The sequence below is a fragment of the Lacerta agilis genome, chromosome 1 (assembly GCF_009819535.1).
Source record: "Lacerta agilis isolate rLacAgi1 chromosome 1, rLacAgi1.pri, whole genome shotgun sequence".
Lineage (NCBI taxonomy): Eukaryota > Metazoa > Chordata > Lepidosauria > Squamata > Lacertidae > Lacerta > Lacerta agilis.
The window spans coordinates 34,191,012-34,215,710 of NC_046312.1; the positions used below are offsets into that span (position 1 = coordinate 34,191,012).

General features: G+C 42.4%; 1 protein-coding gene across 1 annotated transcript; it reads right to left on the minus strand.

Moving 5' to 3' along the window:
- Nucleotides 1-1,585: 1,585 nt before the first annotated feature.
- Nucleotides 1,586-21,055, minus strand: G2E3 (G2/M-phase specific E3 ubiquitin protein ligase). The gene is made up of 16 exons (XM_033144269.1): nt 20,796-21,055; nt 20,465-20,520; nt 19,268-19,365; nt 18,978-19,079; nt 17,048-17,172; nt 16,230-16,392; nt 14,680-14,786; nt 13,926-14,042; nt 13,016-13,143; nt 12,796-12,928; nt 11,380-11,508; nt 10,408-10,709; nt 3,893-4,074; nt 3,456-3,628; nt 2,260-2,459; nt 1,586-2,003 (listed from the first exon to the last, which is right to left on the minus strand). The coding sequence occupies exons 2-16, from the start codon at nt 20,499-20,501 to the stop codon at nt 1,765-1,767; spliced, it is 2,235 nt and encodes a 744-aa protein (XP_033000160.1). The 5' UTR covers nt 20,502-20,520; nt 20,796-21,055; the 3' UTR covers nt 1,586-1,764.
- Nucleotides 21,056-24,699: the final 3,644 nt, after the last annotated feature.

Sequence of the window (24,699 nt, forward strand, 5' to 3'; positions counted from 1 at the left end):
GCCTCAGAAGTGGGAAACTTGGCATAGGCCTTGGCAGGTAACCCTCTTAGCCCGTCAGGCTGAGGATATGCAGGCTGATGAGATGCAGTGGGAGGGGACTGTAAAGCACAAACTTACACAGCATGCCCTTCCACTAACCTCGGCCCGGGAGTTTGACCTACATGCAGCCGCTCTAGGGCCAGGGACTCCTGGTTTTGCCCTTTAACGGGCCCCGCAAGTGCTGCCGCATGGGAAGGGAGCATGAATGCATCCCCCCAACTTGAAGATAGACTAAATGATACTTTGCCAAGGCCTAAAACCACCACCCGAGGGCCTCGCCACCAAGAGTCCCGCAACCGAGGAACCATCACCCATACTCTGCCGTCAAACCTTGCTGTCTACCCAGTCCCTAAGGACTTGTTGCAAGTTGTGGAGCCAGAGGTCATTACCAAATGGTGTCAGATGCACCCCGTCCACCCTGAATATGCCGGCCGAATCTGCCCTGATGGTGGGATGTGGGGATAGAGAATCCACCAATTAGCAGCATGGTATTGCGCATGGCCCTGTTGATTTTTTCCACCGCATAATTAATGTGAGAGGCAGGCGGGGGAGGAGATTGGACCGGCCATTGTTGGGTACAAGGCATGCAAGCTTTCTATATCTGCCCTTGTAGCAAGGGTCAGGGCAACGCCTTTTTGTTCAACTAGATCATTTCCCCCAGGTGTAAAATCAAGACTCTCAAGGGGGCCATGTGTCGCTGTGGCCTTACCAAGCATGGGCATCAAACCCGGCCAACACATGCCCCATTGGCCCATCCAATAAATGTGTACCTTGGGGTGAATGTTAAGGTTACGACCCCCATTGTGCGACCAGGCATGCTATGCTAATTCCTGCAACATCATTTCAATATGTATTTCTACATATAGTTTGTTTCTTCTTCTGCCCGTCCTTTTGACATGGCCCTTCCTTTGAAGTCAACCTCACCTTTTCTCTCAAATGATTGACATCTAAGTGTCTATGTTCTGTCTTAAGTTACTTATAACCAGCACATAAGAATTTGCTTGTACTTTCTATGAATTGCAACACCTTTACACACCAGCACATTTTTCTAATACCAAGGAAAATATTTGGAATGACTGTAGAACGGAAATTTAATTTTAAAGCAGCTGGGATACTGCCCTTCAGCTTTATTCAGTGTCATAAAGCTCTGTTATTTTTATTTATATATATATATATATAACTGACAAAAGTTAAAATGAGGTATTATTTTTAGCTTCCTTATTATAGTTCATAAGTAATAGCTAAGATACTTGAAATTCACTTAGAATGTAAAATATCCTCTCATCTCAACAAACCAACAAGTCAAAACTTACACAAAAACATGATTTTCTGGATATATTACAAACCAATGTAAAAGGGATTTGTGAATCTAGTTGTCTGCTAGTGTATATCTGATTATAATATATATTTGATTATAATATAAATGGATGGATGGTACAGTACATCAGCAGACAATTATGTCACCAGTTGCCTTACGTTATGAAGTGGGGCTGTGCTAAGGATGTGATTAGGGCACAGTGTTAAAAAGAAACCAAATAATGCAAAATGGTTTGGAAAGCTTTGTTTGTTCATCATTTTGAATCAAAGTTCAAAATGTAAAGACTGAGATTAAGCCATTTCCACGATCAAGTTGCAAGTCTGTGAGGATGAACGTGTGTTATCCGGAAGCAGCTAGCAAGCTTCTTAAATGCTTCATCATTCAATTTTCAGCATCCATGGTAGTGACTAACGCATTTCTGATTCTAACCTTAGAGTACTTCTGATGGTGCAATCCATAATTCTTTTAAACTTCTCGTAAGACTTTGTTATTGGAAGCTCTAAACAATTAAGGTGTCTCTTTCCAACAGGGTATTTTATATGCAGAAACTTAACTGCAGGCTCAGGATCAAAGCCAATGGGTGGGATATCACGAATGCCAGTTGCAAACACTAAGATGTCCTCTAGAGTTACTGCTGACTCACCACCTAGACCAAGAACGAGGAGTTTGATTAGCTGAAAACAGCTTTTACACGATTTTCACATTAGAAGGTAAGAGTGAGTCAAGCTAATGATAAATTGGCCGTAGTTAATCATTACTGCAAATGTAAAGTGAAACTAAAATTCATAGGCAAGGCTTGTCTTAAGAGTTTGATAAATAGGAACTGAAGTTTTTTTTAAAAGCCCCCAACACATTCCAGATTCCTAGTTCAGATTCACTTAGGTGGGTCAGTTTTTTCTTACCTTCTGTTTCCTGTAAGTAACCCATCCAGAAATCTAGACTTCTGGCTTTGTCTGCTCCCGGTACACAGTGGATAGCAAAGAGATCACCAAGAAGTTTTGCTGTAAGTTTCTCAGGCTTGTGACATAATATGCTACAGAATGCATCAGGATTCATCTGCATTTTTTCCAAAACACCAAGTGTTTTCAAACCTTGTTTAAAGCTAAGGGGGAAAGAGACAATGCATTGAACCAAGAAAGTGCTATGAGGTTTTTAAAAAAAGAAAAGAAAAAAAAACTGCCAAATTCATTTGCATATTACAAACACCACTTTAAATTTCTAGAAGCAGTAATTCCTTAGGGCTTTGCTGGAATTATTAAAAACAAAACAAAACAAAACAATTTACTGATATATTTCTGATACATGTACTAGTTAGAATACCCTTGCTGGAGCTGGTACCAGCTACAGATTCTAATCAGTAATTTATTTTAGAGCTTCTAAATTTTCCTGAAAGCTACTCACAACAATGGATGGTGTCCAAGTGTGGCATCCAGTTTACAGGAATTTCCCTCTTTTCCCTTCCCCCAGGCAGCCCCAGTACACTCCCTGAAACCATTCTGGAAAGTTGGGGGATCCTGAAGGACAGATTAGGGAGCAGGGAAGCTATAGAGGCAGCCAAAAAGGGAAATCCTGTCACATCCACAGGTAAAATGATAGATCTTGCCCCAGTGAAAGAAAGCTGCAGAGCTTCCTCCCTTGGGACACTATTAAGTATATTTAAGTATTCATCCAACAACTTAGTTTTTCAAATTTGAAATATCAAATATCTTAAAGCATTTTTGAGTAACAACATAAGATGAACAACATTAAGAACAGGCCCGTGGCTCACCTAGGATCATATTCTCACAGTGGCCAACCAAATGTGTGAGAGAAGCCTGCAAACTGGACATGAGCGCAACAGCACTCTGCCTACTTGCAATTACCAGCAATACTTATTTCACTTGGTGTCATAATAAAATTTTATATTTTCAGTACTAGTAAATGAGAGGGGAAGCCACCAATGGAACAATAAATTCTTCATAACACGTGAAACTTGACTTGTAAAATTTTAATTTATAAATGCAAAACATGAGTTACTTCACATGGAAAGCGTGTGGCTACAGAACCCTGTAGTATAAATTGGAAAAGTATAGTAATGGGTTCTACGTGCAAAACAAACCTTTCAAAAGGTAAAAGTGTTCTCTTTATGACATGGTAATTCAATATCTCATTCACCAACACATCCTTATCATGTAGAGCTGTTACAGGTTTCAAACATCCAGCAATGGCGAGATATTCAGAGCAATCACTTATTGCTGATTCTAAGCTGCTCAGAGTTCTTGCAGATTTTATCTACAGTAAGAAATCAAACATTAACTAGTTAATTTGATGAATAAATTTACCTTCCAATTCAAATGGATGGATGCAACTTCCTCTTTGTTTCAGATCTTATGTCTGATTACTTTTGGCTGACAAATAAGTGGCACATATATTACGCCAACTATTGCTGAGAAAATAAATGCGCTCAATACCAAATAGATTTAAAATTAAGATGTTAAAAGAAAAAAAATACCAAGACCCATCCCTATAGTGCTATGCAGTTGTAGAACAACTTACCTTCTCTATTGTCTGCAGAACAGTCGCATCAGCAACATCTTCAATAGTTGGTTTCACATTCTCTGTGCCATAAACAAGGCAATCAAACAAGGTCTTGGAAAAGAAGCTAGGAGATGGCCCTCCATGAACCAGAGAAACTGCTATCATTTTTCCAGCTTCATAGTATAAATTATCTTTAAGAGCTGAAAGTACAAAGTATGTAAAATAACTATTGTGCTTACTAAATGCAGCTGGGATGAGCCCCAATCAATATAACCAACTGCACACCTACTTCAATATTCTGTTTCCCATCCAATAAAATGCCCCTGGAAGCCCAGAAAAAGTGAACAGAGGCCACAGCTCTCTCCATTTGTTGCCAGCACTTAATGCTCAGAGGCACCATGCATCTGAACAAGTGCCTATCTTCCATGAATTTATCTAATAGGTATCGCTCCAGCGGGAAGGTAAACGGTGTTGCCGTGTGCTGCTGTGGTTCGCCAGAAGTGGGTTAGTCATGCAGGCCACATGACCCGGAAGCTGTACGCCGGCTCCCTCGGCCAATAAAGCGAGATGAGCGCTTCAACCCCAGAGCCGTCCGCGACTGGACCTAATGGTCAGGGTGTAGAGGTTTGGAGCTTTTAGAGTTAACAAGCTCAACCAGATTGTCCCACCCACAGGAGGAAGAGCGTCACCGGATGCTCTGTGTACTGTTGTACTGTGTAATGTGATACTTTCTGTTTCTGTTTTTCCGGAGAACGGAGAGAAGGGAGAAGCCACCAACATGGCTTGCGTCTCTCCAGGAATGTAGATTTATGCCTTGTAAAATAAAGCTTCTAGATTAGAAAGAAGCCGGACTCTGTTGTCTGTAATATGCTGGCATGCACACACCCCGTTGCGTGAGAGAAGATAAGAGAAGATAACTCTGCTGAATAGCACAGGAGACGGCATCAAGGAAAAGCGCTTCAGCAGGTACGCGCAGAGGAAGTGTGCCGGGCTCCGTTAGTGTGCAGAAATTGGTTTGAAGCGTTTCCAACAATCAAAAACACTTCAGGTTATGGGCCCAAGCTTTTCCCCATTCTGGATTGATTCTGGAGCAGTTCCAAGGATCCAGAACGTGTGTGCCAAGCTGAGAAGTGCCTCCCTGGTTTGGACTGTGATGGAGCATCCAGGGAAGTTTGCTTTGCCAGCAGGAGCATTCAGCAGTCTGCTGAATGGCTCAGGAGCCTAAAACCTGCTGCCAGAGGTTGGAAGGCAGCAGGGAAGCCCAGATCGAGGGCTGCAAAAGCAGTTGTACCTCTCTGGTGAAACCCCCATCTGTGGAGCCGGGTAAGAAGCTACAGATTCGTAAGTACGCTACCCCTGGGCAAGATGGAGGGAGCCATAGCATTCCCAGCAAGGAGGAGGGAAGCTTTTGTTTGCAAGCACCTCCAGCCTCACAGCTTCAATGCAGAGGGCTGTTCCCTGAGAGTGTTGATGTTTTGGCCAACGCCTGTGAAGAGGAAGGTCTGGCCAGTGCTTGTGAAGCCTGGAAGAAGACCCTAGCCCAGTTTCACGGGGCTGAGGGACTGGCTGAAGTGGCTTTGGAAAGCTCGCCCCCAGCTCGGCTTATGGCTGTTGTGCAGCAACAGTGCCATGGAAAGCAGGAGGGGGGCCAGATCGCTGTGGGCTTTGCTCCCAGAAAGGGAGGGGCTGTTTCCAAGTCTGAAGCCAGTGTAAAAAGTTTTGACTGTGGAGCTGTGTTTTGTCACGTCGCCTGCACCTGGTCTTTTGTTGACGTGCATGGCTGAAGATAAGGCCAAGGACATGACGTGTGGTACTGGCCATGAGAATCGCAACAGCTCTACCACAGCCCAGGCGGAAGAAGATAAGCCCTACTGTTGTGATGCAGTCACCGAGGCAACGCTGAGAGAGGCCAACCCTGGTGGGCTGCGTGTGATGGTTGCCGTCGTCGTCGTTCCTCCTGGTGGACTTGTGAGGAACTGCATATCTTTTCCTATAGAGCAGTTTGGAGAACTGACTGTTGGAGGCAAGAAAAGGCTTGACTTTTTGCTAACAGTCAAGGGACAGATCCAAGGGACAGAACTGGCGTTTTCTGTGGCTGTTGACATAACTCTGTATTTGTTTATGTCAAACCTTCTGTCCAATGTTTTTGCTGTTTGTTTTGTGATTATCACCTGTTCTGCTTGCAGGGGTCAGAAGTTGCTTCTACGCGTGAAAGGCAGCCAGGACGGGCTGTTTGCTGTCGAGGGGCCTCAAGCAAGAACAGGGGAAGGTGGCACTGATGCAGTGTTTGCTCAATGCGCCAATGTGCCCATGCACCACTTATGTTTGTGTCAGTGGTACCAAAGGCTGGCAAGTCGCCACTGGGACAGTGTGCTGAAGCAGCCTGAGTTCTCTGAAGGGTGCAAGTTAAGGGCATGTAACAGCTTTCTTGATTGCAGGGTTTGCAAGGTCGAGGAGTCGACATCCTGCTACCCCGTGTCTGAAAGGGAAACCACGCGTCCCTTTTCCCTGGTTCATGTGGCTGTTTCTGAAGGGAAGCCAGAAGCTAACCTGGGGGGAGCGTGTTGTTCTGAGTGTTTGGCTGATGTTTTCTCTCATCACATGTGGTCTGCGTTGCTCAAGGAGGCAACTGAGGCAGCACCACTGGTTGCAGTGGAACAGCAGGTTTCTTACTGGAGTAGGCTGTTCCCAGGTCCTCAGTGAGAGGGGGAGTAAGCACAGTGTGACTAACCTGCTTTCTTCACAGGTATGTGGTCTTGCAGAGAGGCAGCAAAGGATGCTGCATGCTGCCACTGAAGACATGCTCTTGGATGCAGAGCTTCCTCAAGGGTTCTGGGTGGAACTGGGTGGTACCAAGGTTCCGAAAGTGTTTTTCTGTGGGTACGAACCCAGCTTGCGTAGCTGGAGGTTAGTTAACCCAGATAGTGACCAGACCCAGGTTCTAGTCAGCAGGAGTGCTGAATTCTTTGAGCAGAATGGATTGGAACACATCCCTAGAAGCCCTGATGTTCTGGATGGTCCTGTCAGTGATGGACAGGCAGATACGCCACCTGCTGGTGGCGGTGGTGGTCCAGGTGGATCAGCCCCAAGAGGGGGTATTGCTGTGGCTTTGGCACCTGCTGGTGGCTTGGGCCGAGTTCCCGGCCATCACCAGGGTGCAGCGCAGCTAGGGGCAACTCCAAGGCAGCAGCCTGGGAGTGCACCCGCAACTCCTATGTCACGGACTAGGAGGCAGGCCACGCTTGGCGACTCTTTGTGTGGCAACTCTTCTCCAGGAGAGCCTGGCGCAGGTCTCGTCCCGGAGCAAGAGCAGGGTTCTTTGGCAGTGAAGCAGGAGCCCAAAGGCGCGCCAACGTCATCCTTAGGTGGTTCAGTTAGGATGCACAGGCGCAGCAAGTCTGTAGGTGAGATGCCTGACGTCAAGGATGTGCAGGTGGAGTCCAGTGCAACTGGAGCAGAGGGAGAATCTGAAGTGGTATCACAGCAGTATGCACGATCCACTGAAGGGATTCTGCCCGAAAGGTTCACGGCCACTAGCGTGAGTGCTTGTTTGGTTCAGTGTGAACCGGAAAGCCTTGTGAAGGTTCAATGGGTATCTCAAGGTGAAGCCCAGAAATGGCAGGATGCCATGGTAGAGCAGGTAAGCTCAATGAGGTCTTTGGGTGTGTGCACAACCACGACGCTGTCAGAAGGTCGTTGGGTGTGCAGACTCAAGACGGCAGCAACTGGCGAGTTGCAGTGCAAGGCTAGGTCAGTAGCCAGAGGTTTCACTCAGGAGGAGGGGGTCCATTGTTCTGAGGTACTGGACGCGCCCTCTCTCAGAAGCGAAACCACGCGCATGCTGTTAGCGGTCGCGACTCAAAGCAGCTTTGAGGCAAGCCACTTTGGTTTGGGTGCCTGTTTGGATTCCGACCTGGATGAGGAGAGGTACGAGGTACCTCCGCCAGGGTTCGAGGACAACGGGCCAAATCAGGTGTGGAGTTTGCACGAGGCAATCACTGGCTTGAAGGAGTCAGCCAGAGATTGGTCCTCAGGCGTGCAAGAAGCTTTGAGAAAGCTAGGTGTCAGCCAGAGTTGTGCTGATAGCTGCCTGTTTCTGGCAGGAGTAAGTCCAGAGCAGGAGCTAGTTCTGCAGTCCGGTGCGGACATGCTTTACCTGGTGGAGACCAGGGGACAGGTGCAACGGTTCGCAGAGGAGCTTGGTCAGTCTTTCCAGCTCAGGAACCTAAGCCCTGTTGGTGTTTACCTAGGTGTGCAGGTAGACAGAGCCGAAGACGGTAGTGTCTTGCTCAATCAGACTGGCAAGGTAGTGCAGTCGTTGAAGAAGTCCAGAGTGTCTGAATGTGCTAGTGTCAGAACACCCATGGAGACGTGTCTAGGTGAGGACAGTCAGACCGGGGAACGCTCTGAGTTCGAGAGCCCCGAGGTGTTTAGGTCAGCTCCTGGGAGGCTGTTGTTTCCTTCACAGTTGAGCAAAAAAACTGACATAGCAGTTGCTGTGGATCTGTTCAGCAAGGAGGCTGCAAATCCCAGTATGCATGCCTGGAATGGCATGGTGAGAGTGCTCCAGAGTTTGCAGGAGACTAAGGAGTTTTGCCCGGAGTTGTCAGCTACCGGTGAGCCCCAGCTCACGCGCTGGTGCGACGGCGGTTGGGCAAATTCTGAGGACAGGAAATCTGTGTCTGAAATGGTTGTACAGTGTGGAGGAGCTCTAGGCGGGCTGAAGTCCCGGTGCCAGAGCCTCATTGCTCGTTCTCGTGCAGAAGCCAGGTACAGTGCATTGTCAGTGCTTTGCAGGGAACTGGAGTTCTATAGGTGTTTGGTCCAAGAGATCTGCGTTCAGAGTTGCCTGCCCGTGATGGTTTGGGAGGACAACCAACTCTGTTTGTTGGTGGCAGAGTCTGGACAAGTCAAGGCCAGACCCAAACACCTAGACGTTCTCTTTCGAGACGTGTGTGTTCAGACCGGCTTGGAGAAGCTGAAGTACTGTCCTGGTCAGGTGAACCAGAGGGTTGGGTTCACGAAGCCCCTGAGCTTCCAACGTCATGGGGAGTTCTGTGAGGGTTTGTGTGAGGTAAGCTGCAAGCTTACAACGCCCCTGTGTGCGGGACAAGAGGGGGTGTAGAGGTTTGGAGCTTTTAGAGTTAACAAGCTCAACCAGATTGTCCCACCCACAGGAGGAAGAGCGTCACCGGATGCTCTGTGTACTGTTGTACTGTGTAATGTGATACTTTCTGTTTCTGTTTTTCCGGAGAACGGAGAGAAGGGAGAAGCCACCAACATGGCTTGCGTCTCTCCAGGAATGTAGATTTATGCCTTGTAAAATAAAGCTTCTAGATTAGAAAGAAGCCGGACTCTGTTGTCTGTAATATGCTGGCATGCACACACCCCGTTGCGTGAGAGAAGATAAGAGAAGATAACTCTGCTGAATAGCACAGGAGACGGCATCAAGGAAAAGCGCTTCAGCAGGTACGCGCAGAGGAAGTGTGCCGGGCTCCGTTAGTGTGCAGAAATTGGTTTGAAGCGTTTCCAACAATCAAAAACACTTCACAGGGGTCCTTTACCTTTATGTAAGCCAACTGTACTTATGAGATACAAAAGAAATGGGCTGGACATTTATGCTTAAGCACCAGGATTTGCCTGTGGTCACAAAAAGCTGCCCAGGAGTTTTAGTCAGAAAGGAAACTGAGCCATCAAATATACTCAAGAAGCAACTGGGGCAAATGCTCAGGGTTTTGTTTTGGTATGCCAGCAAATATGCTCACCAGAGCTTATCAAAGGCAATTTTCATTACTCCATAGAACCATGACTTAAAACTGTATTTAATAGTTCTCCCATCCCTTGACACGTAGTAAAACACTAGACCACTCCTCTACTTGTATTGGTTTTTGTTACCTGGACAGAGTCAATAAAAACTCAAAAGACAATTACAGCACCCCTCTAATTGGAACTGCTCCATCCACTATTACCAATTCTGCTATTTCTGAGCAGTCTAAACAGCAAAGAGAGTAAGGAGACTCCTATACAACAAAGTGAATATTCCTATTAATATTAATATTAATAATAGGAATATTCATATTACTGAACTTGCAGTACACAGCCAGTGTGGTGTAGTTGATAGTGTTTTTGAATTAGATTGTGGTAAGATCTAGGTTCAGATTTCTGCTCAACCCATGCAGTTGGTTAGGTAGGAAGACACTTGCTTAAGATTCACCTCACAGGCTTGCTGAACACATCAAGAGTGCTCAGAACCCAATGGAGAAGGGAGAAAGAAGCATACAGTTGTACCTTGGATTTCAAACACCTTGGCTCCCGAACAAATTGGCTCCTAAACAATTGAAACCTGAAAGTGAGTGTTCTGGTTTTCAAACGTTCTTTTGGAAGCCGAACGTCCAATGGGGCTTCTGCGGCTTCAGTTTCTGGACATTTTGGAAGTCGAGCAAACTTCCAGAACGGATTCCGTTCAATTTCCAAGGTATGACTGTATCCACTTTCCTCCAAAAACATTTCAAATGTTTATAATTTAAGCTTACCTTGAGAATCAAAAGACAATATTTTTGAGGAATCGCCTTCAAAGAGCGAGGAGTTCTGAAGGTGAAGAATCAGTAATGGAAAAAAATCTCCCTTTGATGAATCCATATGTGCTTTTGTCCTGCAGTTTATGTACTTTACTTCAATTGTATTGGCAGGATTGAAGCTCCGCTTCTGAAATCCCTTTAAGGCGCTATCCCAGATGTTTCGTTTATTGATATTCAGTCTTGTTCGTTTGGTATTAATTTGTGATCTTAATTCCCTCAGAATATTGGAAACTTTTCTTTGCTGCACTACAAGTTGCCTGCACAAAATAGAAGGACTGTTATATTAGCACAGCATCTACTTAGGTATGTACAGCAGCAATAGTTCTGGATCTATATAACCATGTAACCTCAAGTTGCTCAATTTTTTTTTAGAATAAATTACTAATGGCATCCTAATAATTAGCTACTGAAATTGTTAACAGCATGATAATCTCTCTCTCTTTTAGAATTAGCATACTTACTACTCTAAACAATTCAATAACATTTAAATAAGGAAACACAAAATTTCTTGTTGAGAACAGGGTCAGACAAAATGCTGATAAACAGCTGTGCACCATCTCTTTAAATACTATGTTCCCCACTCAGTTTTGTATCTCAATAAAATCAGTGTAGTGGATTGTATCCAATACTTCCTGCCTTCAGCCAAAGAATCTGCTCTGGAAGGTCAAAGAAACATTTGGAGCTGATTTGGAGGCCATGTCAGAAGGTGTGTGGGCAGGAGTAGAGGGAAAGCCCCATCATGTATGCTGTCTTGACACTGGATCTTGCTCAAAGTTGTTTCATACTTGTTCTCCTGCCCATAGCAGTCCCCAGTGGGAGGTAAAAATTCCACTGGGCTGCTAGCTCAAGGTCAATCCCTGCCCCTAAATTCAATCATCCAGTATAAAAATAAATAAATAAATGACTGACAATTCAACATTTACTTACGTTTTTCTTAGTGTCAGATTCCTCACGGAAGGACTAATCACGGAGGAAGGGGATATCAGTCTATTATTCGAAGAGGGGAGATCTAGTTGTGAACACTGAGTAAAGCCACTGGGGCATATCTTTGGGGACCTAGAAGGGAAGAAGCCCAACCACCTGGTTAGTTGAGTTAGCCTCACCCTGACTCAGAAACAGGTAAGTCAGGGTACATGTCAAGTGTACAGTTAGTATATTACATTTATTTTTTGTAAATGAGTACTTCAGGCATGAGGGATTACTTCTAGATGCAAACAAATTAAATTTGCACAATTTCCTTAAACAAATTACATGCTTTATGCTACTCCCCACTCAAAGAATACATTGCAGGCTGCTTCTGAAGTTCCCAAATTTCAGAACAGCCCTTTGATCAGTTATTGTTTTTAGGCTCTAACTATAATTTGATAGTGCCGGTGTTCACACAAGCTTTGCCACATGAATGAACAAGAATGAGCTGCAGCAAGCCTTAAATTTGATAGCATATCCCCACTGTCCAATCCCAGTGCAGGCTGGAGTTCAGAAGCAGAAGGTTTTGCTTTTGATTACCCACCATTTGCCACATCCTCTGGATCTGGAATTGGGGTTAGTCTTAACCACAGTTAAACCTGTCAGCTTCAGTAGCTATGGTTTGAAGCCGGCACTGAAAGAGTACAGGGAAGATGATTGCTTGGTGCTAAAAGGCAAGGAATTCCATAGTATAGGTGCTGCCACATGAAAACATCAATTTATCACAACTCTGGAACGAATATTACATGGCACCTTTAACAGTGCCAGTTTCAGTCAAGAACAAACTCAGTTGGTCTCTAAGGTGCTACTGGAAAGAGTTTCAGTCAAGTGGCATATACGGAGCAAGGAAAACATTCCCAAGCCGTTATGGGCTTTATATAACAACAGTTAAACCTTAAACTTGGCTTGAACAAATCTGCAACTAGTGCAGATCTCTGAGCAGAGGCATTATGTGCTGATAGGACCTTACTCCTGTCAGAAACTAACTGCAATTTCCAGGCAAAGTGCAAGGGAAGCCCCACATAGAGTACACCGAGGTAATCTAATCCTGAAGTCACCAGTGCTCTCCCAGCCCAGGAACAGCTAAAACTGTCGTACCAAATGCAGCTGGTAAAAAGACACTTTTAGCTACTGAGGCTACCTGGGCCTCCAGCGGCAAAGCTGGATCCACAAGAACCCCCAGACTGCGCACCTGCTCCTTAACCAAAAGTGAGAACTCTCAACATCTTCCAGCCATGTGGGAAGAGTGAGCATAAACATGAGGTTCACTGCAGCTCATTCCTGTTCATTCATATTGCGCTCAACTGTGGTTTAGCATGATGTGTGAACACTGCTTGTTTGTTTCCACGCAGCTACAAATGAAAGAACACCACATGCCTGACACGGAAGCCAAGATGGGATCCAGGAGACTGTCTGGGACATTTGGGTGACGGCTCTTCCAGCAAGCTATCGCCAATATCTGTTTTTTCTGGCATACTCCGAGAACGCTTTCGCCATTTCTGACAGTTCCCTGTGTAATGAAATTAACACAATTTCTCATCCAAAATCTTTTAAAAAGTTTAAATTAATTCAAGTATAATGGTGAACAGTTTCATACCAGTTGATTTGGCAAGGATAGTTCTACATTCTATGCATTCCCAATTTTGCTCCCAACTTGTTAGTGAGGAACATGCCAAGTGAGTTCCACTCGAACCACAATATTGACAGCGCTTTATTTCCCATTTGCTAAAAGAAAACAAAAATGCATTTTTAAAATTAAGACTGTTAAACTTAAAAAAGAGAAGAGTTAACTCAATGTAACTAGCTATGGCTTCACTTTGCATCAGTATATTTCCCAAGATGGGACATAAATTTCAGTTGCAACATATATGTGATAAAATGGGGAGGTGCAGGTCAAAGATTACCAATATTATTTTATATTTAATATATTTACCCTGGCTCTCTTTAGCCAAGGATACAAGATAGCTAGCAATAATAAACAATACACTTAAAAATAATCAAACATAACTCCACAGCTGCAAAAGCACACTGGGCAGGACTAAAATGTTCTATTCCGCTCACAGAACTAGCCATTCAGTTCAACCTAATGGTAACTCAGCTCTACAGTAAAAGTATGCCATCCCCCAATGCCTTCTAGAAAAGCCACCACTTCATTTCATGGAATAAAAATAACGATGAACCTTCCTAGTGATGGCATGGGACATGGACCAGGTCCTCTAATTCCATATATAGAATAAGGTGATCAACAGCTACTAACCATAATAGTTATGTTCTACCTCCACAGCTGGCCCTATAGTCGGGCTTCCTACAGACATCTGGGGAAGGCCATTGCAAGAACAGGATGCTGGATTAGATGGGCCTGATCCAGCAGGCACTTATGCAGTCATCATCATGTCCAACTGACTTTGAATTAAATTAATTATGGATGGAAGCAGGACAAGATGACATTCTTATAAACTACGAGCATGTTTAACATGTTTATGTCCAAGGACCACATTTATTAATACCTATCAGGCTCATTGTAGTTTCTTCCATTTTCGCAGAGGCAGATATTGATGTCACAGTGTTGGTAGCACTGAAGAAGGTCCTGGTATGCATTCTCTTCCAGTTCCCAGGAGGCATCTCTGGAAACATTAAAACTTATTTGAACATTTCAGGCCTACACTGCAGCTTTCCTTGTTTAAATAGTAATATATGATTTTACTATTGTCAAGAAAAGATGGAATCTACAGAAAATCAGTAGCTGTTGGATAGTTTATGCTTTTGTAATTCAGATTTCCCATCTATCAGAGCAAGCTGATTAACCCCTGGCTTTCTGAACAACCAGCATTTACAAAATTTGGAAAACTTTAAAAAAAGATTTCCCACATCCCTTTCTAGGGTTAAATGTGGCTTTGTATTATGTGTCTTGACAAAAATCATTTGTCTCCTAATCCAAGTCTCTGTGCCTTTGTCTCTTAAGAAATGAGTTGTTAAAATACTTTGCAGTAGCTAAAATGTTCAGTTCTTTCCATCTTGCATCTTATTTTCAACTTTTACTATTAAAACTAATGAAAAACATAATGCCTACTGCTCTTAATATAAACCCATGAAAACAGCAGATTAATAGAAAAATGATACAAAATAATACACCATAAATTTCAAAAGAGAATTAACCATGTATATCTCACTCTGTTAAATATACCTAGTGGTATACATCTTTAACTATAAACCTGTACAATATAGTCTTAAAAATAAAACAATATTTTGGGAGGTACTTACTTTTCTGGAATATGTAAGCCCATTCTCAACATTTCATTCTGAAATTTCTCTTTATTATTACATACTGGGCATCTAAAGAAAAATACCCCAGCACTTAGCGCTTGACACTGGATCCAAAAGAGAGAAAAATGATCAGTAAATCAGACAAGATTCTGGATGCTTTTGAAGATGAGGGTACAACACAGTATCTGTAGTACGCTATACTAATGACAATTTCTTTAATGATTATTACCATTACTATATTTATTTACATCCTGGCTCCCCCCCGCCCCAAGCATGCCTGTGCAAGTGAAGATCCCAGAGCCCACGCAGGTTCATATGAGAAAGAAAAACTTTCAGATAGCCTGGACCTAAGCTGTGTAGGACTTTATAGGTCATAACCAGCACTTTGACTTGTGCTCGGAAACAGACTGGTAGCCAGTGGAGCAGTTGTAACATTGCCTGCTATATCCTGTAACTTTTGCAAGTGCTTACTAGTTCTGAGCTTGTAAAGCTTCCAATGCAAAAAGCACATTTACTCCACATTATCATTAGTTATGGCTAAAGAGTACAGGATGAGTTTGGCAGTTCTATCCTGGTTTCCAACAGAAAACTGATTTCACCAAGTACATGTTACTGCATTTGCTCATATTCATTCCTTTTATCGTCCTCCCCAATCTTACTGATGACATTTAGATTGTAAACTTCTTTGAAGTAGGGATATGGAATTTTGTTTGTGTGCATGCATGCTTATGCTACTCTAGGAAACACCACTGATGCATTATAAAACCTTATAGTTTGCTCCCATGCCAGTTATTATATATTTTGTGACTTTTATTCCAGTTAGCTTTTAGTGCAGGGGTGGGAAACCATTTCTCCCGGGTGGGCCAGATCTGTCTTTGCCCTACCACCATGGTAAGATTTGCCGGGTAGGTGGAGCCACCACCTACCAATCATCTGATGTCGCAGCGATATCAGGTTCTGAGTGTGCCTCTATAGCAGGCATGACCAAACTTGGCATTTCAGCAGTTTTGGGACTACAATTCCCACCATCCCTGATCACTGGTCCTGTTAGCTAGGGATGATGGGAGTTGTAGTCCCCAAACAGCTGGAGGGCCAAGTTTGGCTGTGCCTGCTTTATAGAGGCTTCTCAGGTCCATGAAGCAGTTTGCATGGAAAATGTTGCTAAATACGAAGGTCTTTCTTCAATTTTAGCAGGGGTTTCAATGCAAACCCCTTCATGATCCTATAGCAAGGTGCACTCCCACTGCTCATCAGCTGATCAGGATCAACTGATGGGTGGATAGGTGTTCATCTTGCTTCAGCAACGGAACAGTAAGGAACTCACTTTAAAGTTCTTTGCTTGAAGTTGAATTGGTCCCCAACCTGAAATGAAGTCTCCTGGAAGAGGGCAAAGCTGGCTGGCTTCCTGAACAGGAACATTCAATTCTGCAACATTTTTATTGCAGGTCCTACTTGAATTAAACTACACAAGTGCTTTCCATCATTGTACAGCATACTTCTTTTTAGTATTAAAAGGAAGTACTAATATTGTGGTGTTCTGGACATACCTGCAAACAGTCTCTATGAAACCAAGCGTTTTTGCAGCATGGACTTGCCAAAATGTTATACGATGGTGCATTTTCAACCAACTCTAAACATATGGTACACTGTGATGATCCTTTAGAGGTTGGGGAACGTTTTTGTGTGGGTCGGTGTTTCCAACAGTATGACCTGAAAAATACAGAGCCAGAGTTCCATATCATCACACCTCTTTTCAAACATACTACTCAGCTTAAAAGCTAATGCTTTAATAAAAACAGCAGTAATTCTAATGATTAGATTAATATTTGATTTAGCATTGAATCATTCAAGACAATCTCAAAACCTACTTAGAAATACACTGAAAGGTTATTAATTATCTGTAAAAGCTTACTGACATTCCAAGTTTTGTGGGCTGGAATCAACATCAGATATGTAAAGTGGTCACCTAAGTGGATATGTATATATAAACAATGTGTACAGAGAGAAGGGTGTTTTTAAGAACCAAACCAAATCAAAGTAAGCCAAATAAGCAAGCAATGAATGAAATAGCAGTAGAGGTGTTGCATTACTATGCACAGCACAAAATTTCCAGCAAATGGTGGTATCTGGTCTCTCAGGATTTGGGAGGTGTGTATGTGGTTGCAAGATGAGAGAAGAGCAAGAGGGATTCCTGTTTTTATGTGAGTGGAAATCGGTCATTCAAGTGGGACGCCACAACTAGATATCACCCAAATTATGTATTGTATTTAAATAACTCCACATTAACAGGAACTTTGGAACTTGCAGCTTTTTGGCTTAATAACTCTAGTTAATTTTACTAAAAAAGTTAATGAAAATAACTTACGGAAAATTTTCCCTGAATTGGAAAATGCATCCTCTCTCTACCCCACAAGGAAAGTGGTAACTTCGTTTGCATCTGGATGCCACACAACCAATTGAAGCACCCTTTTTCTTACAGATAGCACATTTCTGGAAAAAAAATTCCACCAGTTGTTTTAATTTTTTGTTTTAGTAGTTATTCTAAAACTTATTTTAAGCTCTGCTTAAAATAAGAAACAATATATAAATGCACTGTTGAATAATTCATCACTACTAGTCAGAACAATGAGCCTTTTCTCAAATGTCCATGATTTACTATACAGTGGAACTTCGACTTACGTACGGCTCTACTTACGTGTGATTCCAGTTACAACCTTCAGTAGGTGCTTCGACTTATGAACTTTCCTCTAGATACGAACAGAGGCCTTGCCAGCAGCCCAGAGCTTGCCTGGCTGGCTGCGGGGCAGCGCTGGGGCCTCTGCCGCTGGGGAGAGGGCCCCCATCCCACCCCCAAAGCTGTGGAAGAGGTGCCGCCTGCAAGAGGCATGGCAGGGTACACTGCAGCCCCAAACTCTGAGGAAGTCCAGAGAAGAACCTGGCCTGGCAAGAAAAAAAAGTGACCCTGGCCAAAGTGAATCAGCTCTTTACTGACCCTTGCCTCACCCCCAGCTTGTAGCCAGGTGAGCCCACCCACCCTCAGTGCACGTAAGAAAAAAATGTTATTTTTTTCATCTACAATATTGTCTTATTTATTTTATAGTACAGTACATTGATTATTGCCTTCTTTTTTGGATCTATGGTCTCATTAGACAGTAAAAACAGTGTTAAATTGATGTTTTAGGGGGTGTTTTTCATTGTCTAGAATGGAACAATTCACTTTTCCATTACTTTCTATGGAAAAGTGCGCCTCTACTTATGTACGTTTCTAGTTATGACCGGACCTCCGGAATGGATTATGGTTGTAAGTAGAGGTTCCACTGTAGTTCATTTTTCTATTATGTAAATGAAAATGTAACTAGATTTCTTCTCTCTTTTCTCATTTGGTTCACTGCAAAACCAAGCAATAATCCTGTCATATGCATAGCCACTCATTCAGAATTGTCCATTATCACTAGTATTTTGTATACAGAACTCCAGCTAATGTTACAGGTGGGTAGCCGTGTTGGTCTGCCATAGTCAAGACAAAATAAAATAAAAAATTCTTTCCAGTAGCACCTTAGAGACCAACTAAGTTTGTTCTTGGTATGAGCTTTCGTGTGCATGCACACTTCTTCAGATACACTGAAACGGAAGTCACCAGACCCTTATATATAGTGAGGGAGTGGGGAGGGGTATTACTCAGAAGGGTGGTGGGAATGGGTGATCAGTTGATCATTTAAAATGCTGGTTTTCAATCTTTCAGATTTGCAAATAACTTTATATAACAACAGAACAACATTAAAGACTCTGTGTTAAAAATATATGTAAGTATCTTACTCCCAATTCCCACTCTACATCTACAGTACTTCTATTTGTGACAGAAATTTCCAACATGCTTTTGGCATTTCCAGAACCTTTAGTTTAGAGATTTGATAAATTTTGCTTAACACCAATCACAGATGTTAACTGTATTTATACAGTTAATTCTACAGGTTATCTGAGAAGTGATTTGGCTTTCTCATCTTCAAAAAAGAAGCAGAAGCAGCATTGTTTACTATAACTATTTCTTTTTAAATCCCTGGGTTTTATCCACTGCTATCCTAACCATTAACTAGAAATGACTGCTTAATGCTATACAGATTTCTTTAACCAAAACAGCTGCATCAATATCTGCCTATAATGCCAGAGCAAGACTGTAGCCTTAGTGAAACTCAACTATCTCATATTTTAGCATATTGTACTGGTATACATGATGTTATGTCCTTCTGGTCAGACAACTCTTTGAAACAGACTCAGCATTCAAGATATAGTCTTACCAGTCTTGCAGCTCGATTAATTTCTTTTTGGATGTCCTCAGGCAAAAACCCATAAAAACCTTCTTCGTCTTCACCTCTCTGCCAAATCCCACTTGACATTAACTACAATAAAGGAATGGATTACCGGTAAGTTATAAAAATGATAACTTTCCACTTGAGAAAAAACATTACTGCAGACACCCACGTACACATGCTCTGCTCCAGCTGATCATAAAACCACCCAAGGAGGTGTTGGTTTTCCACTGTAACAAAGTACTTACAACTTTGCAGGTTCAAAAGGAAATACTTACCACACAGTAATAATGAACAGTGAGATTGTAGTCCTCGTAAGTCCTCCTTTCCCCATACTTTTCAGGACGGTCATCAGCCCGTTGACAAAATTCACAGGCTAAAATATTAAGAAGCAATTTTATATAACGTGTTAGTTCTCTGAAATGCCACTTTTTCTTTGGATGTTTAACAGATGTTTCAAGTTGTAAGATACACCTTTCCGATACAAAGCAACAATACCTGGACACAATGGGTTGCATCCAGTATCCCTTCCATTCAAAGAAGGGACTGAGATCTAGCAGATGCTCCTGCTAGAGGAAAGTGGGGTGGGGGAGGCATTGTGTGGCACGATGTTCAGATACAGGAATGAGCTGCAGTGAGTGCCCCTCCCTTGCACAGCTGGGGAGGGCATTTGGAAGCACTGAATGAGGGCAGCATTACCCTGAAGGTCCCTGTGGTTCATTTCTCACTGTGCTGAACTATGTTTTGGCACAGAGGTCACCTGGAACAGTGGCAATTCACAACCACAGACACATATACTCCTTCTTGAAAAATACAGAAACACTGCATCCAGTTGTTGAGTTCAATGGGAAAAATCAGAACTAAAACAAAACTGCTAGAACACTGAAGATTGTCCAACATGGGGGTTTTAGTGACTGATCCAGTACGGATAACAAAGCCAAGAACATGATACATAGAGGATGAAGCATTCTATGTCTGAAGATTTGAGGAAGGGACTGCAGGGGAAGGACAAATCTAATCGCAAGGTTAGGTATCAGTTTAAGTAACTATCTTTCAAATTCCGTCTGCTAGTAATTACTGCAGTGCTTGTTTGTAGCAGGTCAGTGTGGTACAGAGGTTAGATTAGGACCTGGGAGACCAAGGTTCAAATTCCATCAGCTAGAAAGCTTATTGGTTGACCTCAGGCCAGTTACCCTCTCTCAGCCTAATCTACTTCACAGTACCTTTGGGAGGATAAAATGGGGAGGAGAACAATGTATGGCACCTTAAGCTCCTTGGTATACAGCTAGGCTTATTAAGTATGGGGCAATGTCCAATAATTGTTAATTATTCAGTCCCTGAAACAATTGTTACATGAATTTGAAGTGGCAAATTGCAGTAGCATTAAAAACAGAGGCCCCCCCCCCACAAATCCATGATTGGCATTTGTCTACATTGTTACATTAATTGTTGAAGTAAACATGCATGGTACTTACTCAGTTTCTGAAGGCAGCCAACAATGTTATCACTCATCCTAGCGTTCTCCTTCCAACTGTTAAATATGGAAGGAAAAGAAAATCAGTTGCAGCATACCTGATATTAGTCTTTTTAGTCTCGTATCATACCCAGTATTCTCTGTTTCAAATTAAAAACAAAGTACAGGAAACAGAATTACTGGTTTAACTACTCAGTATACTTTTCTGCTGTCATGACAAATCTGTCTTCAGGTTTTGTATTAATCAGTAGTTCATTGAAATTTGCCATTAGTTTTAACAGTAGCTACAACAGCATTTTCAGAATAAACTTGAAATTCAGAAAAGCAAATACATTATCTTTTCGGTGGTACAAAATTATCTGGAAGAAAATAAGCTTCTAGAAGTCCTTGCAGTTAGCTATTTTGTCTCTGTGAGTCAGCTGAGAGTCCTGCCTTCAGTGTTCATCCAGAAAAATAAGATGATAAGGAACAAGTGAAGAAAAAGAAAAAAAGAGGGAAGGAGGGGTAGGGGAGGGGATGAGAGGGGAGTTGAGTTTTTGTGTCAACTGAAGAGGCAAGCAGTGAGATGAGATAGCAGGTCACAAAGGTTATTACTTTGGAGCAATTAGGTCATAAAGGCTGTTGCTCTGGGGCAGTACAGTTGTTATCCAACACTCCAGAAAGGTACCTCATGAGCCAGTAAGCTTATACAAAAGGGTATTTTGTCATTATAAATGCCTCTTGCTCCATTGGAATGACAATTCTAGTACAGTAGATTGATACCCAATAAAAATAAAGAGCGGTAAGTTGAATTTCTAAGACTGTAAAATAAGACTTTGCAACACAGCAAACCCCAAGATGCAAGTATCTTCCATGCATAGTGTAAAGTTAATACTTTGCTTAAAATCTTCTTCCCAAACACAGTATGTCAGATTAGGTTAGCCTCCAACGCCCCACTTCTCCAACAAGCAGATATATCAGAACAGTTTAGTTGGGCTAGCTGGAAAGGAGACTAATGAATTTGTACCAGTATCTACTGCTGCATTACACCAACCATGTGTAAAGATTTGAATTAAAAGCTAATTTTATTTGTTTTAGGAATACAGTATGCACCAATAAAAAGTTCTGAAACAGATACTACATAGAAATCCTAGTTATAAGAACCATGCAAGATCATCCATTTGGGAGAAAACAGGTCTGCAAAAATAAGGCTTTTGCCTGCTGCTCAAAAGATAGCTTGCAGGGATTTTATTCCACCAACAGAGCTCCAACACAGAGATAACTCTCCCCCACCCCCAATTCAGAGGATGGCTTCCAAAAGGGACATTGGTTTGAAATTGGAGAAAGGCCTCTGCATTGGCAACAGTATTTAGCTGACTATATAAAACAACCGAATCACAAATCTTTTTTGTTTTTGTTGATAATTGTTTTAAGATTACCTCTCCTAAAAAAAATACTATTTTCCCAATGATGTCCCAAGGCATTCAAGATCCACAAACTCTTAAGTATTTCAACAATGACATCTGTACAGGTAGGGTTTCTTGTGCAAATAACAGCGGATTACAGCATTGAATTGTATCTAGAAAAAGCATCTACAGATAGCACAGACAGAAGCAGATGGGAAAAGTTACAGCCTTCACTATCTTCGATCATTTCTCTTGCAGAAAAAGAAACAGGGAATATTTTATTATCCTAAACATTTGTCTATCCAGAAATAAGCAAAATACTCCTGAGTAAGCACGTTCAGGATCACAGCAGAAGGTTCCTAAATTCAGCAGATGGATAAAGAATGGTATGAATGTGCATAGAGTCTTAATGATCTTTAGCAAACTTATTTCCTCTGCAGGCTTTTTTGTGGGATGGAACTTGGGTTATCTAGATCATGCTAAGTAATCAAAACACCAATTTAAAAAACTTTATTTTTCTATTTCCAGACAGGTACAATGTGGGTTACAAAGATACATTTCATAAGTCAAGGTTGATACTTTTTTTTATCAAAAATGAATAAATGAATAAACATAACAAGGCAGGTTTTATTTCAAACTTGAGATGGTGTCATGACTTCAGATAAAACAATGGCAGAGAAAAGGATCCAGCTGGTGGGCTGTATCCTGAGCTTCCCCACCTCTGGCAAGCCACTTTGACAGGTGGGTGGGACTGTCCACCTGTCAATCACCTGATGTCACCAGGATTTCAGAGAACCTATCTGCCCCTTTTGCTGAACCTCTTCAAGTCTAAGTAGTGCTTGGAGTCATTGCCGGAACACCATTTCCTTCACACCCTGCTTTCAAGCAGGGACAAGGTACATTCCGGAGTTCCCAGTTCTCACTGGGGCTTGAAGTCACACCAAACAGCTGATTGACGCTGACTTCAAATCCCAATTTTGTCAGGGATCCACTCTACCTGGAACCAACCCTAGCAGGTCTTGGAAGCCCTGCTTACCAAGAAACAAGCAAGAGTACACTTTACAGCTCCCAATTGTTCCTTCGCAGCCATGTTTTCACCTGCCCCACACCTGATGTCATATAAACGACTCTGAAGATTTTCCCGAATCAAGTGGTACATAAATTTTATGAAATAAAAAACAAATAGAAAAATGACCTGGGGCATGGCTTGGAGAAAATGGCTTTGTGGGTAAAATTAGGACCCCTGCTGGGCCAAAGGTTCCCCACTGCTGAGATAAAACAATAGAACACCTGCAGCTAACAGTCACTTTTGAGAACTATGGAAAAAACGTGTGTATTAAAAAAAAAAAAACTTATTTTGCAGCAACCTCTGATTTCAAAGTCAAATCTACACTGCCATAGTCAGTCAGTTTTAAATAAAATGTTCTAAACAAACCAAACAAGGAAAGGAGACAGAATTTCAAATGCATGTTTCCCCTTCTGTTAACAGGCAACAAAGACAAGCTTTGCACTTCAGGAGCTTTCACAGATGCCATTTCAGTTCACTGTATGTGTCCTGAATTTAAATATGAAATGGTCTTAAGTTCACATTGTGGTTTGTGACAGCCTAATGCTACCACTTGAAAGGAAACCACTGGGCTATTTATTTAGCAAATCATATTCAGTTTTTAGTGGAAATGCTCCCTAAATTGAAGGACAGCTCCAAGCAATAATAACCAGTCTGCATGTATTATACACTGCAAATCTGAAATGACTTAACATTCCTGAACTTAGGAAGTATCTTAGAGTCTTTTAGCTCAGTTTACTCAGAACTGTCCACTGAATTCAATAGGACTTGCTTCCTAGTACTTTTGACTTACAACTTACAAACCTACTTAGACTGGAACCCAAACAGTAACTTAAGAAATCTCACTTGAAAAAGGAAGATATTTCAGCCTAAGGTTCTGGGGTGTTCAGTGGAAACAGGGAAGATAACCCTATGAAACAGAAGCACATGTGTAATATATGGATGCTGAAATACGTCAACTGCCTCAGCCCTTTCACTACTTATAGAAAAGAGTGCTCCAACCATAAACAGTTGGTAAGTCACAGTGATCAACGTGACAGTAATAATAATTATATTATTTATACACCGCCCATTTGGTTGTGTTTCTCTAGCCACTCTAGGCTGCTCACAGCATATATCGAAGCATAATAAAACATCAAACATTAAAAACTTCCCAATACAGGGCTACCTACAGATGTCTTCTAAAAGTTATGTAGTTCTTTATCTCCTTGACATTGGGGGGGGGGTGTGCCATAGGGAGGGTGCCACTACCAAGAAGGCCCTTTGCCTGGTTTGCTGTAACTTCACTTCTTGCAGTGAGGGAACCAGCAGAAGACCCTCAGAGGAGGACCTCAGTGTCTGGGCTAAACAATGGGGGTGGAGACACTCCTTTAGGTATACTGGGCTGAGGCTGTTTAGGGCTTTAAGGGCCCAGTGGGGAAGAGTCAGTAAAGGGGTGTTATCTGTTTAGGGCAGTGAATGACTGACAGCATCATCACAGTGGTTGGGAAGGAAGAGACAATTGAGAAATGAACTGAAAAATGGCTCCTTGTCACCTTCCAGCCTTGCAAAGTAAAGGCACAAAGGGAAACAAATGTTATTCTCTTTTCATAAGTGCTTACCTGGGTTGAGTTGTTTTTTTATTTCTGGCACCCACAACTGTGTGGCACACAGAAATTCAACAGATAAAGCTTTTCCTGACATAAAGGAAGTGATGGAAAATGGTTTGTTTGCACCAGCTGAATTCCTGTATGACATGTTTCCAGACTATAAACTGCCTGCTCTTTAAGTTCTGCATTTCAGGCT

Excerpts from the sequence above, each read along its gene's own strand:
- G2E3 (XM_033144269.1), bottom strand. The coding sequence starts at position 20,501 with ATGAGTGATAACATTGTTGGCTGCCTTCAGAAACTGA. Across the intron at positions 14,787-16,229 it reads TTCATAGAGACTGTTTGCAG|TGTCAAGCGCTAAGTGCTGG; the intron begins GTATGTCCAGAA and ends TTTTGGATCCAG. Across the intron at positions 12,929-13,015 it reads TATCCTTGCCAAATCAACTG|GGAACTGTCAGAAATGGCGA; the intron begins GTATGAAACTGT and ends TTCATTACACAG.